The following is a 16,088-nucleotide window of genomic DNA, read 5'->3' as shown; positions in this document are numbered from 1 at the left end:
TGCAGTGCCCAGGGAGGTCACAGTGCTTGCTACAAGTTACACTCAGTAACTCAATAGGGGTCAGTTCAGTGCCCAGGGAGGTCACAGTGCTTGCTGGCATATTTGAGAACCTGAGTTTGATTACTTGGATGAACAAGTTGAACATGGTGGAGGGAGAGAAGTCCTCCTCTGACTTACAAACACACACATGCGCACACACACACATACACACACACACACACACATTGTAGCATGGGGCATCCATGCACAGTTAATTCATGTTTTAAAATGTTTAAAGAATCTAAAGTTGGAGAGGAGGGGAGCTGTTTGGGTGAGGTAGTAGACCCAGATGTAGTGGGAGCAAATATGCTCAGAATGCATTGTATGTGTGCATGGAGTTTTCAAAGTGTTAATTTTTAATATCTTTTTTGCCTGAGACAGGCATTTCTCTGTTTAGCCTTGACTATTCTGGAACTCATTTTGTAGAACAGTCTGGCCTCTAACTCAGAGATCCACCTGCCTTAAGTGCTGGGGCAAAAGGCGTCTACCACCACTGCCTAGCAGTTTTAAAAAAAACTCTTAAAATAACATTGTTCTTATCAAAAGTGTTTTTGGGGTTTTGGTCCTGGCAGCTCCTGAGGGATTACCTCAGCCTTAGGAGCCATATAGAGAAACCTTCCCTTCCTGATTCCACCATGGAGTTCACTGTAACTGGAGTTGTAGCATTTAAGCTTAGAGAAGGCAGGCGCCATCATTGTGATGAGCTCTTCAAGTTTAATGGCTTGTCTCAGGTGATGGCTGGTTCCTACAGTGGGCCAGGTCCTGGGTGCATGTGCCACGCACCTTTGCCCTTTCTTCCTTCCTCTGTGCTAACTCAGAAGAGCCTGAGTCCAAACCTGAATCCGTAGGCAGACAGCTTTCAACCACTCTAGGATCTTGGTGAAACTGTGTGCTTGGCACCTGCCATCCTGTCAAGATTAAATTCGGGTTCTGATGATTTAACTCTTACCTTTAACTCTTAACTTCTTGGCACGTAAAAAATCTTGTGACAAAGGAGAGGAATTCAGAGATGGCAGCCCAGACCAGAGGAGTACAACTCAAGGACAAAATGCCCCCTCAGTCTGTGCCTCCTCTGTTCTCAGGGTGCTTATCAGAGGGCAGCTGGCATGCATGTGTCCATGGTGGCGTGGTGTAGACAAGCAGTCTCCAGGGACGAGGAGCAGCACATGTGTGACAGTCAGCCTTATGTGCACGTCAGGCAGTGACGTCTGCGTGACAAACTGAGGAAGAGCTCATTACCCCCTCACATGAAGATAGCGGTCTTGGCGTCTTCACTCTGGAACCTCAGCCCTGTTAGTGTGTGTCTTCCTAGTGACAGGGACATGCCTGTCCTGAAATCTTAACCCAGAGATAGTACACGTGCCCTCTGTTCATTGAAGCTGGAAAACTTTGTGGGGTTTGGTGGTTTGGTGGATTCACCGGCAACTATCACCTCGATAATCTTCAGACTTTCATCACGCTAAAAACAAACACCATCTATGTTAGTCAGAAGTCATTAGTATCCCATATGCCGTCCTTTGGCTTCTGGTCTCTGTGTGTTTCTCTTTATTCCCTCCCTCCCTCCCTCCTAGTGAAATGTAGGGATAGCTGTGCATTTGTTTTCTCCAGCATCAATAAAAAATGAGTTTAGCAGATATCTTGCTGCTGTCGAAAATAAATTGGAGATCTACAAAACTACAGAAATACTTTGAAATAATTCACCAGATATCTACACAATTCAGAAAATGCTCTTCTTCATTTTTACTAACACAGAAGGTGATATACCTGTTGTCAGGCTTCTTTTAGCCTGATCCCATGGGTGTCTGTACAGTTAAGTGGTTCTGCAGTCCTCGCTTCTGTATACATACTGTGCTGGAAGCTTGCCCTGTGATAAGGACTGTTTTAGCGTACTTGAATACAAAAGGGCTTTCCAAACAGAAACCATAACCACATGCTAGACTGTTACTTAGAGATTCTATTAAGTGTGCAAAATAATTGAAAGAAGCAATTTAGCAGGAAGAGAAATTTTAGCCCACGGTTTCAGAGAGTTAACTCTCCAAGGTTAGCCAAATGCATTGCTGTGGACCTTGCTTGAGGAGGCACAGACCATTACACACCAGGAGAGACATCATGCATCACACACAAGTGTTCAGCTCATGGAGATTAGGAAGCAAAGTCAGGGGATGGGAAGGGGACAGAGCAAGGTGGAGCCACTCTTAGTGCATGCCACAAGGGACCCAGTTCCTCTGAGCAGGCCTAAAGTGTCCAGCACCTTCCAGAATGCCAGTCAACTGGGAAGCAGCCTTTAGCATGTGAGCCTAGGAAATCACACTATTTAAGTGTTCCCTCAGGGACCCAGGTGACTGTGTCCCGTTCCCTAGGCCAGTGGCAGTGTGGCACACATGGGTGCTTTTCATCTCTTTCAGTGTTGATTAGCAATAGGGCAAAACAGATTTGGTAATCAGCATGATATAAGAGAAGTGAAGTGTGTATGTATGTCAGCATATTCTGTCTAAGCTCAAAGACTTACTTAACAGCTCTTTGGCCATGCCCTAGCCCAAATCATTCTCAAGTTAGCTAGGAAATTTCTGTTCGGTTTTGGGTTTTTTTGGTGTATAAATTTTGAAATATTTTTAGAAAATAGAGTCAGGCATTGCAGTATTAGCTGTTTTAACAGTTTGATGTTTTTCTTTCTAGTATTTTAGTCCTGGCATAGAACAACTTTTTTCCCCCCACGTTCATTATTCTGTCAGTGGGAGAAGACACCCTTTCCCTGTCTCTGAAATCCTGTTCTTTGTGTTATTTTCCTTCACTGCCCCGTGACACGCAGTTCCTGATCCAGCTTCTCTTAGGAGTGCATGAAAAGGCACACATGTAGTCTCAGTGTCCAGCCTTGCTTGCTGCCTTTGCCTGTGAGTGATAACATAAGCGTAATATAAACTCCAGGCTATAACCGTCCTCATCTTCCCGACTAATACTTTCTGTGAAAAGCAAGCATCGTGATGTAATTGAACCTTTGACATCAAAGTGATTCCTGCCCTCTGTCGTGTGGCATACCATGTCTCTACTAAGTACCATTTCTCGGCCTCCAGTTCTCAGAAGCCTTTTTTCTAAGAATGGTCGTGGGGTTGCATTCTCGACAGTGTCTTCCAGGAGTCCTGATGTGTGTCTTACTCAATCCTGTTTTCATTGGTTAGTGGACCCTTGACTAGTGTCCAATCTCCCTCTGAAATTCCACCATCACAGGGACCTTCTGCTATCAACACATTGCCCTAATATGGAGCCAATCCCGGGCTGTTTGTAGCTCCCTTCCTGTCATGAGGCTGTCTCAGCACCCAAGTGGAGGGAAACAGCTTTTCCCGGCAGAACCTAAGAAGAGAAGGCTTTGCGCTCTTGGCGCTCTGAGCTCAGTGGCGTTCATTCGCTGATGTGGCCGGATGCATAAGCAAACGTCTTCACTGTGCTCAAGCAATACCAGAACAATTCGATATTAAACATAACAGGGTGGCGTTTTGTGAATGGCTGAGGCAAACGACCACCTTAGGACCGAGTACCTTAGTTATGAAACAAACATCATCGTAAGGTGGATTTCTTCCTTGTTAACCAACTGAAGTCAGTAAATGGAATACTACTTAGCATGTAGAAACGACTGTGCCAGGGGAGCTGGGTCAGCATTTGTGATGTAGCGATACTGAGTAGACTTCATTCCATTTCCTTTCTTGCTTGATAGGTCAAATTGCGCTGAGAATATCCGCAAACACATTTTACACACCGGCAAACATGAAGGTGTCAAGATGTACAACTGCCCAAAATGCGACTATGGGACGAATGTCCCCGTGGAGTTCCGAAACCACCTGAAAGAGCAGCATCCTGACATTGAGAACCCTGACCTCGCGTACTTGCATGCTGGTAAGGAATGGAAACTGGAAAGCACTCACGTTCTAACAGATCTCACTGCATTCTCCACAGTGCTCAGGGTGCTTTTCCTAGAGTACTGTGACTTCCTCCCATGGGATCCAGTGTTGATGGAGTCTGTTTCCGGCCCTGTTTGATGGTTCATCTTGCTCCTTCCCCGTTCTGCATTTAAATAGGCCCTTTCACCTGTATTTTAATCACATATGCAAATCTAACAAAATTATTGTGGAGCATCAGTGTTAATAGCAAACACTTAAAGCATCGGTATCTGACTAGATACCGATGTTGGAATCTTTAAGGTGTTGTTTTTATTAATTGGTGGAGCTTATCTTTATTATTTAAAATGTTATGCTATATTCTTTATACCACTGTTTTCTCATAATAACATGGAGGTTGGAAGCATGGGACTGAGAGGAGACTCAGGCGCCTTTAATGTTCCATGAGATGAGCCTGTGCTGGTATGGCTGCCTCTTGGAATGAAGTGAGATATGATGGAATGTGTGATATATAGCAGAGGCTCTGGGTAAAGCAAAATGATTCTGTCATCTAGCTTTCTATATAATTGAAAAGTGTGCCTGGGCTTAGAATCTCTGCACAACAAGGAAACATAGGGCTGAGGGCATGTGTTCTGTTTGAGAAGGTAGGCTCCCCAGAGTCAAAAGAGTGTCCTGTGATGTGGGCCTGCCAGCACCGTGCTATGTACAGCCAGTAGATCTGGCCTCCTGAAGGAAATGGCTACGAAATGGCTACTCACCTCTGCTTTACCAGACCTGCGATTTCTCAGTGTATGTCTGTGAGGGAGCCATTGGGTAAGACATGCAATGGAACTGTTAGCTCAGGATACTGCGTGGACAGGATCGGGTGAAGCACGGCTGGTGAAGACAGGCTGTGTGTGTAAACCAAGGGCCATTTTCAGGTATGTGGTGGTTTTACTCATGCGATACCCACATCAGAGAACTTGGTAGATAAATTAAGCTAGGATAATAGTGCCATCAAGCCAAGCTCTGTCTCTGTCACTCCATGGAGTACTCCATGGAGTTTATACTCTCCAAACATCACGTGTCCTCCACGTGCCTTGCCTCAGCATGTGCGTCCAATCAGCCTAAGTCCAGGGGAGCAGCAAGAAACTTAGCACACCAGCAGCAGAGTTTCCACCTCAGGCGTGTGCGTGTGTTGCTGTTGGGAAGAGTGCACGCACGTGTCACAGCACACTGTAGCACATGCATGGAAGTCAGAGGACAACTTCCAGGAGTTGCTTCTTACCTACTGTGGGCTTGAAGAATCTAACTCAAATTGTTGGGCTTGCATGACAAGAGCTGTTACCATCTGAGTCTCTTTCCAGCCACTGCTCTGTCTTTTGTTTTATTTTTAATAGCGTTTCTGTCAGTTGTTCTTGGAAACTTCGTGTACCTCTCCTATGGTTATCGGTCCGTGTGTTTTCATCAGGTACTTCAGTCTGATGATTTTGGCTTTTTCATATTTAAAAATTTCTCACTAGATACGTTTAGATTTTCAGATGTTTTACATACATACACACACACACACACACACACACACACATCATGAAATGCATCTGTGTATTTCCTTACAATAGTGAAATGTTCCTTTTCTGTCTTTAGCCATACCTCTTGCCACAATTCATGTAGCCCTGCCCCAACAGCTAACCTACATGCAACACATGATTATGTGTTCAGTGGTAATCTTCTACATAAAACCCTGTCTTTTACTTAGTATTCGTATTTAATGTAACTGTTGATACATTCACTCTGGGTAAAAACAAAGCTGGTCCACCTGCATCCGGTGCAGTGTTTGCACTTGTGCTGTCGCTCTTCCTCAGGGGTGAGCCCAGTGCACATCCAGTGCAGCCTGAGGCAGACTGCAGATGTGTCTGTGCTGGCACACAGCAACCACTCCAAATTATTCACGGTTCTTTTCTCTTCAGTAGTTACATCTTACCATTCTGTAAACCCAGCCCAAAGAAAGATGGTGTAAAAGAAATTCACTGCAGGGACCGGAAGCTTAAGGTCCATGGATTGGCCAGAGAAGAAAGACTTCTAGTGGCAAAAGTGTGGAAGTGCATGCGGTTGCCATGCTGAGCCCTCCTGCTGCTGAGGCAGCACTCTTGCTCACAAGCAGATTCTCACCAAAGCCCTAGGAGAAGGTGGCCAGCCTCCCTCCTGTATTGCACATCTCTCTCTGAGAAGCTGAGACTCTTGAAGGCAGTGATAGAGAAGTGCACTCCTTCAGGAAAGATTAAGCAGTGAGCCATGATGTGGTATTTTTAAAGTATTTTAGTTTGTTATATATGTTATATTTCTTCATATTTAAATTAATTTCTCATTTGTTCTACATAGAAAGAAATAATGTAATATATCACTCAAACAGTACCGTAACTTATTGTCTGTATGGGGTAATATGATGTGCATTTACCATGTTGTGTTTATAAATCTAGATTTTCGTGTTCTCTCCTAAGTTAGGCTTTGTATTCTTTATGATGTATTTTATTCCACTCTCTTTCACAGCAGTTAAATATAGGAGTGGGGAAGTTTGACTGTTATCAAAACCCTGTGTCCTTTTGTCTCCCTTTCTAATTATAACTAATTCAGTACCATTTAAGCTATACTTAATTCACTTTTTTACTCAGATTTATACTTAGATTAAATTTGATATTCTTCCCCAGCCCACTTGCCTTTGTCTTCATGAGCTCCACATTCACATATCATTGTTCCTGGTGTGCAGTCAGGTCTGGATGCTCTGGCCTGCAGTCCTTCCCCAGGGCTCTGGCCCTCTGTTTCCACTGGGTCCGTTCATACCTACTGTCAGTTTGATACCTGGTACATGTCATGACATCCTGTACAATAGTTTATTTTATGAAAAAGCCCAAAACTCTGAAATACCTGACAGTTTTTCATTGGTTTTCCTTTACAAAAAGCAATTATTGCTTCACCATAAAAAGGGAGGAATCTTCTGACATGCCTGCCTTTGGTAAGTCCGTGCTGACTCACTGCTATTAAATCGCACTGCTCCACGTGTATCATTAAGCTCATCCATGAGTATCAGCTCAAATTTATTTCCTAATATAGATGCTAGACTTACAGGTCTATAATTTTCAGCCTCTCCTCTCTTCTTTTTAACCTTCAGGCTGGATTCCTTGTTTTCTCATCTCCTAGTTCTTCACTCTAACAAAAGACTTCCTAAAATAATTAACAGTTGAGGGGTGGGAATCTTTTACCGAGTCATCGACCCCAGTTCATTTATTTAAATGCTGCTAAAAGTCTTTGTTCCTCCCAAACCCATGTGTATGTCCTGGCATCTTCTGCTATAGTCAGTCCTCTGGGACCATCCTAGCATGGCAACTTTGGTGTTTTGGTAGCTGGCTTTCCTCTTTACTCTCTTTCTGATTTTCCTGCCTGTTCAAGTTCCTGAGTTTAAATAAACTGGACTTCTTTCTTTGAGTTGAGGAGTGAAAAGTATCAGAAAGACTCTTTATCAGTCTGCGTTTTAGTGCTATGACTGACACTCCATGAAACCCCACTCCTGAGTGTTTGTCTGTGAGAATGTGATTTACTCATAAACCCCATTCCTAAGTGTTTGTCTGTGAGAATGTGATTTACTCATCAGGGAAGCAGACTTGCGCACTCCTCAACACATCTTCTATTAAATAATATTCTTCTTTCTTCAAGACCCTGCAGTGACACATCTTTACATACTTCAGTGCTTCACGTGCTTGAGAGCAGACAGTCTTTAATCTATCAGCAGTGCATAGGAGTACCTCTTGTTTGTACTCAGCACTGTGGATCATGGTTAGAGAAACGTTTGCCTCTGTCTGTCTGGCACACCCTCACGACCTTCGCAGTACTAGAAGAGGTAGAGTTTGCTGACTGAAGTCTCAGCCGATACTGAATCCTGATGGCTTCCTGTTTTCGTGGCCAGTGGCAGTGCTGCAGTTTCTGCTTTTCGAGCTATGGAGCATGCGTTTTAATTACAAAGAAAGAAAGAGGAACAGGAATAATAGTGCCAGGCTTCCCACCAGAATGTTCAGTCTTCAAAATCAAGTCTCTGATGGTCACAAGTTCCACTCAATAACTTTAAAAATGGATCTACCAGTAGTTAAGTTGCCTAAGGACACAAAACTAGAATCAGACTGAATCAAATTTATGACTGTCTTTTGAATGTTCCAACATAATAGTCTAATCCTGCGTGTAAAGGAGTTTTTAAAAAATTAGTTAATCAAATTTTTACCATGTAAACCTTAAAAGGAGCTGGAATTTCAGATTTCATATTATCTGAATGTGTGCATTAGGAAGTAAAAATGCACAATAGCTTTAAATCCACTATGGTGAATATTTTCATGGTGGTTTTTCAATGTCCCTATATCATACAGAGGAAATAGGAAGATAAAATCAAATGAACTGGTGTTGCTCTGGACTGTGTCAGGGTATGTGGCTTCGACCACTCCCTCAACCAGTCTGTTATTTCCTTTCTCAGCTTCATAGTAGTACAGAATACACAATTGAAATAAACCTTTGTCAATATGTTTTCTATCATTAACTCCTGATAGGATTGACGGGTGGTACCTGAAAATCATAGAAACTTGTTTAGTTAAATACTTTTGAATAGATGTTCATCACAAAGGCTCATTGCTGGCTACAGGGTGTTAAAGAAAATTTTGAAGTGCTGTTTACATATTTTCACCCAAAAGATAGGCTGAATTCTCATTTGCCTTCAAAGCCTGTGTAATTCAGAGCACAGTAAAATGTCCTTTGTTGTGTCTTAACTACCTTCTCACAGTGATATTGTAGTCTAATCAGGACCAGCATGCATAGCATTTGAGAACAGGATTCTGAAAGCTGAGACTGTTTGGAAAAGAGGCTAAGAGAGTTGTTGTTTAGGGGAAAATTGACTGAGGACAGTTCGAGTGAGGGCAGTATGATCTGATCCAGTCATTGATACGGCTCTTACTTTTTATAGACCTATTACCAACTGTGTATTCAATATAATCATATTTTTAAAATGTACATGCTATCACATATAAGAACTCTTTATTGTAGGTGTTGATAAGTCCCATCACTAGCTCTGCATAACAGGTTCTTGCTTCAATTGAACCTGCTTAATGAAGGAAAACACCATAGATGTTTCAAATTATGAAATTTAGATACACAGTATAATTATCTTTTAAATTTATTAAAAATATAACTATTTTAATATATTGTATTATTATTTTATTATATATGAAAATATAACATTGTATTATAAAATATAACATTAGTTTCATTCATTTTTATTTGCAATGATTAAAATTATCATTGCACAACTTTTCTTTGAGGTTTTATAGAATAATTACAAAACCACACAAAAATACAAAATAGTAGTATTCACTTAGCATCCCTAAATGTCACCATGATCTCATCACGGAACACAAATCCCAGTGACAGCAACATCCCTATAGTGCCACTGGCTATGCTCTCATTCTGCGGAGTTTACTGTTTCCTCAGTCCTAGCCTTTATTTTCTCTTTTCACTAGACTCTCTCCATGGGCCAGCATCTGTTACTGTTGTCATGTCTTAGTGTTCCTGGTCCATGACCACTTCTCCTCTTTTATGATTTTGATACGTACAGAGCTATAGACCCATCATTGTGTAGAATTTCCCTTACCTTGAGTTAGCCTATTGGTTATATAAGATTTAGTTGAGGCTGAAAAGGGTACGTTTGTTACAGCTACAGATGGTGCTCTGACTAGCAGAATGAGACGAGACATGTTCTACAGGTTCCTCCACTGTAAAATGCTATTTCCTTTTTGATGCTTTCTGGCACTGTGTTGTGCCTGAGGCTCATTTTGTTTGTTTCCTGCCCAGGTTCTGAAGTTGGTGACTTTGGTTTTGAGATGGCCTGTCTGTCCCAGTTGTGTCTATTGCCTTTGTATGCTTCTGCTTCTGGGCAGCCTCATCAGACAGACCAGAACATTCTTGTGAGCATCTGACCCATGGCTTCCCTGTGATTGTGCACCTAGGTCTGTCTGGCTTTAGATTCCGCAGGGACTTTTGTGACTATGACACTAAAAGTAGAAATGGTAAAAGAAAGAAGAAAAGAATAAGTGAAACTTTCGAAAGCAACGCTTTCTACTTCAAAGGACAGTGCTTAAGAATTAAAGAAAACTATCTAAAAAGGCAGGAGATAATACACAGCTCTGTCTTGTAAAGTGCCTGTATCCAGAACATTTAATGTTTGCTTAGGTGTTTCTAAACAGCCATAGGGCAAGTGTCCCCTTAAAACTGAGGAAGCGCAGTAGAGTTCTCACCAACTGACCAGTACCCAGTAAGAGTTCAAAAATATACTGAGCATCATGACTCACTGGGCGAATACACACCAAGCAGAAATGAAATGCAATGAAGTCATTATCTTCAGTTTGTCTCATGCTTTTAATTTACCTGGACTGAAGACTAAGGGCTGTACCTGAATATGAACTACCCTCAAACAAGTATGTATTAATAGTTTGTTCCCAGGAGACGACTGCGATCCGAGAGAGATGACTGGACCTAACTGCCGGCAGTTTCATCGTAGGCCTGCCCACTGATGACTCTAAAACAGGGAGCAAGTAGGAGATGAGTTTTGGAGAGAAATTCTCTCCCTTAGGCTGTCCTCAGGGGGCGTGGGCCTTCTCCGTGGCCTTGTTGTCTCACTCTGGTTGCCAGCAGCCACAAAGCCAGAAGCTCTAATGCCATGTGCATGTTGTGCTCCGTAGGCTCGCAGCAGTGGGGATGCAGCCATGGACTGAAACTGCCTAAAAGTCAGTCTGTTGCCCTCTTGAGCTGCTGCACGGTGCATGCAGTCCTCTGCATCATTCTCAGTCACGTTTTGTGTAAGGTGGGTTGTGTTCTTTTGTCTAAAAGCGGCATCGTATGCATTGAGAACGCTGCCTTCCTCCACGGACTTCCTCTGCACCTCTGCTCCAAGTGAGGTAGTTGCATTTCTTTGGGCCGTTTTCTTGATGCTAGCATAGCAGTTTCTAAAATTAAGTATATATGGATTTTTAATTTTATTCTCAAAATGCCATAGTTGATTATATACATGTTTTCAGCTTTGTTTCCTTCACTTCTTCATTGTTCTGTTATCTGATTTAAATCCATCAGGAGTTGTCTGATTGGTCACTGCCCGTCCCTTCTCTTACAGAGGGGAGCGAGCGTACAATGCAGTTCAAGACAAAACCTGACAGAAAAATAAAATGAAGGCTGTATATTTGTGTTGAGAATACAGTACACAGTGAAATGTGTGCTCTTTAATTTTTATATCTTTAAGAAAAAATTGAGGTTTTTTCCCTTTTGATATTCTTCTCTGGTGAGTTTTGAACTTTAAGAGTATATTCACCTAGTTCATATTTTACATTCACAATATAGTCACATGTCACTTAATAAGAGAGGCCTTCCGAGAATTGTGGTGTTAGGCAATTTCATTGTTATCATTGACTGATGTATGTCATAGCCTGCTACGCATGTAAGCATTGTGTTAGGTATCTATGTTTCAATATCTATGTCTGAATGTGCTATGAATATGTCTTATCTGTCTTTCTGTGGTCTGTCATAGAGTTACTTCTGTCATGGCTGTGCTAAAGGAAGTGTGATACTAAAATCAAGCATTGGAGAAAGAGATGACCAGGTACTGCTCTGCCTCACATGCCGGTGGATCATACTATCATCACCTCCCGTGACTGGAGTTTTCATGTCACAAGGTGTCTTCAACATGCATCCATGTCATGGCATTGACTGACTTTCCTTCCTTCAGGAGACTCAGTAAATGTGCGTCACTCCACAGGCTACACAGTTGCACATGCTGGAAACTAGCTTTTCTATGCCCATGGCTTTCAGGACTGAGAGATTACTTAGAAAACATACTTGGAAGGAACAGTGTGAAAAAGGAGGAATCGGTAGGAAAATCAGACAGTTGTCATGAGCCTCTAAAGGGAAATTGACCCAAAGGTGTTTCATGGCATATGTCAGTGAACATCTGGATGTAAGAGTCATTTAGAATTTCAAAATTTTTATTGAGAAAAAGGAGAATATTTGCGCTTCTTGAAATACTCTTACTTTCTTATTGTTTTCCCTTTTTTTCTAAGAAAGATTAAAAACACTTAGATACATTCTTTTAATAGAAGAAAATCCATCATTGTAAAGTAGTCACTTGAATCACCTAATAGCTTTCACTGCAGCAGAATATAGCGTAGGCCCTAACTCGATAAAACAGTATTTTTGATGGCTGGTCTAGAGTCTTCTTAAAAAGCTCTGCTCAGACATGCTCACTCTTGTCACCGCTATTAGTGCCATTTGTTGAGTAGCATGTCAGAGTGATTGGCAGGGACTCATTCTTTCTGCTAAAGACTCATAATTTTAGTGCATGCTTAAAATAAAAACCTAGCATAAGTGACTTCCTGTTTGTAAAGGAAAAGACAGGATTCCTTTGCAAGTAGCATAGATTAGTTCAATCAGTGCATGGAATGTAGCCGTGAGTTTGTTCCTCTGGAAGACAATGCTCGTGGGGCACAGCTGCAGGGTCTGCTTTACAGCTCTTGCCTAGACTCACTCTGCTAGAGTGACTGACAGGGCCACTTTCCTTCTGTATGCTGGCTGGGGACACATTCGGGTCCATGTCTTCAGTGGGCTTAAGCAGCCATCAGTCTCTCTTAATACTGTGTGTCTTGAAAGGATTAAATGAGTTAATATTTGTAACATACTTAAAATAGGACATAGCTTTCTATTAAATTCTCTAAGCATTTTACAAATAAAATGATCAAAAATTACTCTGTTCTATGTTCTTTTTAATTATGCCAATAGGTGCCCCTCTTGATCAACAAAGGTCCATGTTCTGTGTTGTACTTTATGTTAACATCGATGGCCTGGACTACTAACATAGCTCACATACTCATGTTCTAGTCACTTTTATTCTAATCGTTTTTCCTTATTCTTTTGAGAAACATGACTTTGTAAGAAGTAATCTGCTGTAAAGACTGTTCATATCTTACCATAGAGACATTTAGTTCTCCTGATGTGTTTGTGTTCTGTTTAATGGCTTTTGGTTTCACCTGAACTTTTGTTGTTTAGAAAGCTGCCAAACTCAACAACCATTTCTGCTGATCCAATCATTAAGTGAACCAAATACTTTCTGAATATTTGACATTAAGCATCCAGTCAACACTGAACTATGACACCTTGCTGTGCTTGGTGGATAAACTGTTGATTTTTATTTGTTAGATTTTCCTTGCTATTTAGACCAGGAAAACATCACATTTAAATCAAAGACCAAATAATATAGGTACCAAATGTTGTATTCCTTGTGCACATTTTATTATTAAATTATTTGAACTTTTAAGTGCTCTTGCTATTCAAAGGTGAGCAGAAGTTCTTCAGTTTACTTCAGTAATGGTAATGTAGCTCATATTTGTAGAACTGAAGTATGCACATAGTTGATTAATATTAAATGTATGAAGGGGAGCTGACCGGAACATTTATCAGTGTCAGAAGAGTGGGACAAGCAGACAGGCTGGAAATCTGAAGCAGGCAGGAGAAACTCCAGGTCAGGAACGGGTGTGTGGAGTGCAAGGTGCTAACCTAAAGGATAGAGCTATGATAAAACTCTGTTCAGGGTTCTGTTTGGTTTTAATGCTTTCCTACTGTGTAATCTTCATCCATATCTCTGGCCTTTACCCCCTGGTATATAATGAAAAAATAAATAAATGTGTTTGTGATAAATGCTTTTAGGTTATGAGTCTTTGGCCATGAGCTAGAACTAAGCCCACAAAGCAATATTATTTTATATGGGATTCTTTTTAGTACTTAATATATATTCACCTCAATTTCTGCCTCCAATAATATATGTTAGATGCTCACTGGTCAGTTTGAAGATATCAAATTTGTAATATCTTTCCTTCCTTGATAAAAGCATTTCAGATCTAGGACTGAGTGGTTTGTTGTTTGTGTCAGGATCAAGTTGGGTGTGTTCATTGTCTAGGCATTAAGATGCCAGCAACTCCTGTTTGATGATAGGCACAGTCATTTCACTCACTGTAGGAACCATAGTTTATCATCTTAGTACAGGTGAAGATGAATGCTTTTCTCTAAGGAGGACTAAGTTGCAGCATGGTAATTCACAGGCATTTTATCTGAGTATTTATATTTACTTACACTGCACGTTTCCATGCTCAGGACCAGCAGCATCAGGGTCAGTGATACAGAACAGAGAGAACCACTCTCCCCACCCCGCAGCCCTTGCCTACTGACAGCTGCACTGCTCCTCTAGTGACCTTGCCCTGACTGAATGTATGGTGTACTGAGCAACACATGGACTGAGCAACCACTGTGGCCTCACCCTGAAGGCATACTCTCTTCTATGGACTGAGCAACCACTGCAGGGCCTTGTACATAATGTAAGTTTTTACTGAAACCCTGACACAACAGATATCTAGAAGTTGAGATGCAATAATCATGGCGGTGTAGGGTTTCCCCCATGAGTGAGAACATAAAGAGACCCTCACATTGATACACTACAACTTCAAGGATATTTTAATCTAAACCTCTATTATGTCCAAATTATTAGTCATAGACCTTGTTGCCATCTCTACAGAGAAGAAAAACTAATTGTTAAGCTTCAGTGGAAGCAAGGTTTTGAAAACATCTAAGTTCATGAATTTAATTTATTTTTCCTTTGCCATGTTGTAAATATTTTTAGTCACTAGAAATGTTTTGCTGATATTTTGTATCAGCTGTTGTATTGATTTAATAAATGAGATTCCCATGAAATTTGTGGATATTGGTGAAATGCTATGCAAGTAAGAAAAAGAAAAACTCGCATGAGCCCTATCTACAGCATCCCCTTCCATACCACACCCGTCGTCAGTGTGAGCAAGTAAGGGGGTGTGCTGCCTTGGCAGACATAGGCATTAATAGAGCAACTATACAAATAGATGTCCAATTGCTTATAAGATGTGCACAGACAAAGCCTAATGTGTTTCTCAGAGACACTAGCAGTGTTATCTGTGTGGAAAGAACACAAGGGAAGGGTTTCTGTGATCTTGAACTAACTGCGGATTGTTCTCAATAAATGACCAAATCGTGTGTGACAACTGAGTGATGCCGGCATTTGTAATTAGCTCAGTATTCACAAAGTAACTGACTACCTGAAGATGAGTCGCTCAGTCTTCAGCCTTCAGCCTTCGGTGTCAGCGTAACCACAACTGTGCTACTGCCTTATTAAAGACAGCTGGCGGTGTTACACGTGACGCTGGCCTAAAGATCACCATGCCTCCCTCATGTTATCAGTCACAGGTCTCTCACAGGAGAATTCAGCTTCTCAAAACTGTGAGTTAACCTTAAAGGAGGGCCTGATGTACCAGTTTTAGTCTTAGGTGTGAAACTCTAAGCATGGAAGTTTTAAGTATACACACACACACACACAAAAACAATTAAAACAAACAAACAAACCCTTCAAGGTGAGTCTCTTGATACCCCTCTCTTGTTAAAACTAGGAAGTTAATAGGTGAGACCAAAGGCCAGGTTCTCAGTATTACCCAACTTCTTTGGAATCAATCACTAATGTTTACCTGTCTTGAACTCTTCACCAGGGAAACAATAGTGTCTTTAATAAAGGTCTGGCATGGCATGATGGATGTGGGACAGTCTCATCATTACCTGCGTAACAGACACACTGAGGGCTTTGGCAGGCATGCTCTGTGGGTATGTTGTCCTTTGAAGTCACTGCTTTGTTTACTGTCCATCTCAGTAATTTTCCACCAGGTTGCCAATGGCCTGGGCAACCTCAGAGTTCCTTGCTTTCTCTCATGGCTTAGAGCCTGTCACATCCACACAGTTGCTATGGGTTTTCCTGACAAGGTTTTGCACGTGTAGCTCTTGGGTCAAATAGGCCACTCTGTGAAGTGTGCATGCATATGTGTCTGTGTTTGTGTGTTGCACTGCTGTTCCAATCTGTTATTTTAATCATGTGCTAGTTAAAAATCTAAACTTAGATTTCCTATGTCTAGTACCCTTCGAGTGGATTTCTGGATACTATTTATTAGAGAGGTCTTTCCACCTATGCCCAACTCTGGCTATGATATTAACCTTTCGTAATGAAACTGCTCTGTCTCTCTGACACATAGTATGCCCTTTTAG

General features: G+C 41.5%; 1 protein-coding gene across 1 annotated transcript in view; it reads left to right on the top strand.

Moving 5' to 3' along the window:
- Znf407 (zinc finger protein 407) overlaps window positions 1-16,088 on the top strand; it is a 378,677-nt gene that overhangs the window by 267,988 nt on the left and 94,601 nt on the right. Inside the window, exon 8 of the mRNA XM_021150389.2 lies at window positions 3,749-3,927. Within this exon, the coding sequence (XP_021006048.1) occupies window positions 3,749-3,927 (179 nt within the window). The remainder of the gene's footprint in view (window positions 1-3,748; window positions 3,928-16,088) is intronic.

The sequence above is a fragment of the Mus caroli genome, chromosome 18 (genome assembly GCF_900094665.2).
Source record: "Mus caroli chromosome 18, CAROLI_EIJ_v1.1, whole genome shotgun sequence".
NCBI lineage: Eukaryota > Metazoa > Chordata > Mammalia > Rodentia > Muridae > Mus > Mus caroli.
Note: the sequence above shows the minus strand (reverse complement) of the source record. Positions and strands in the feature narration are given on the sequence as shown.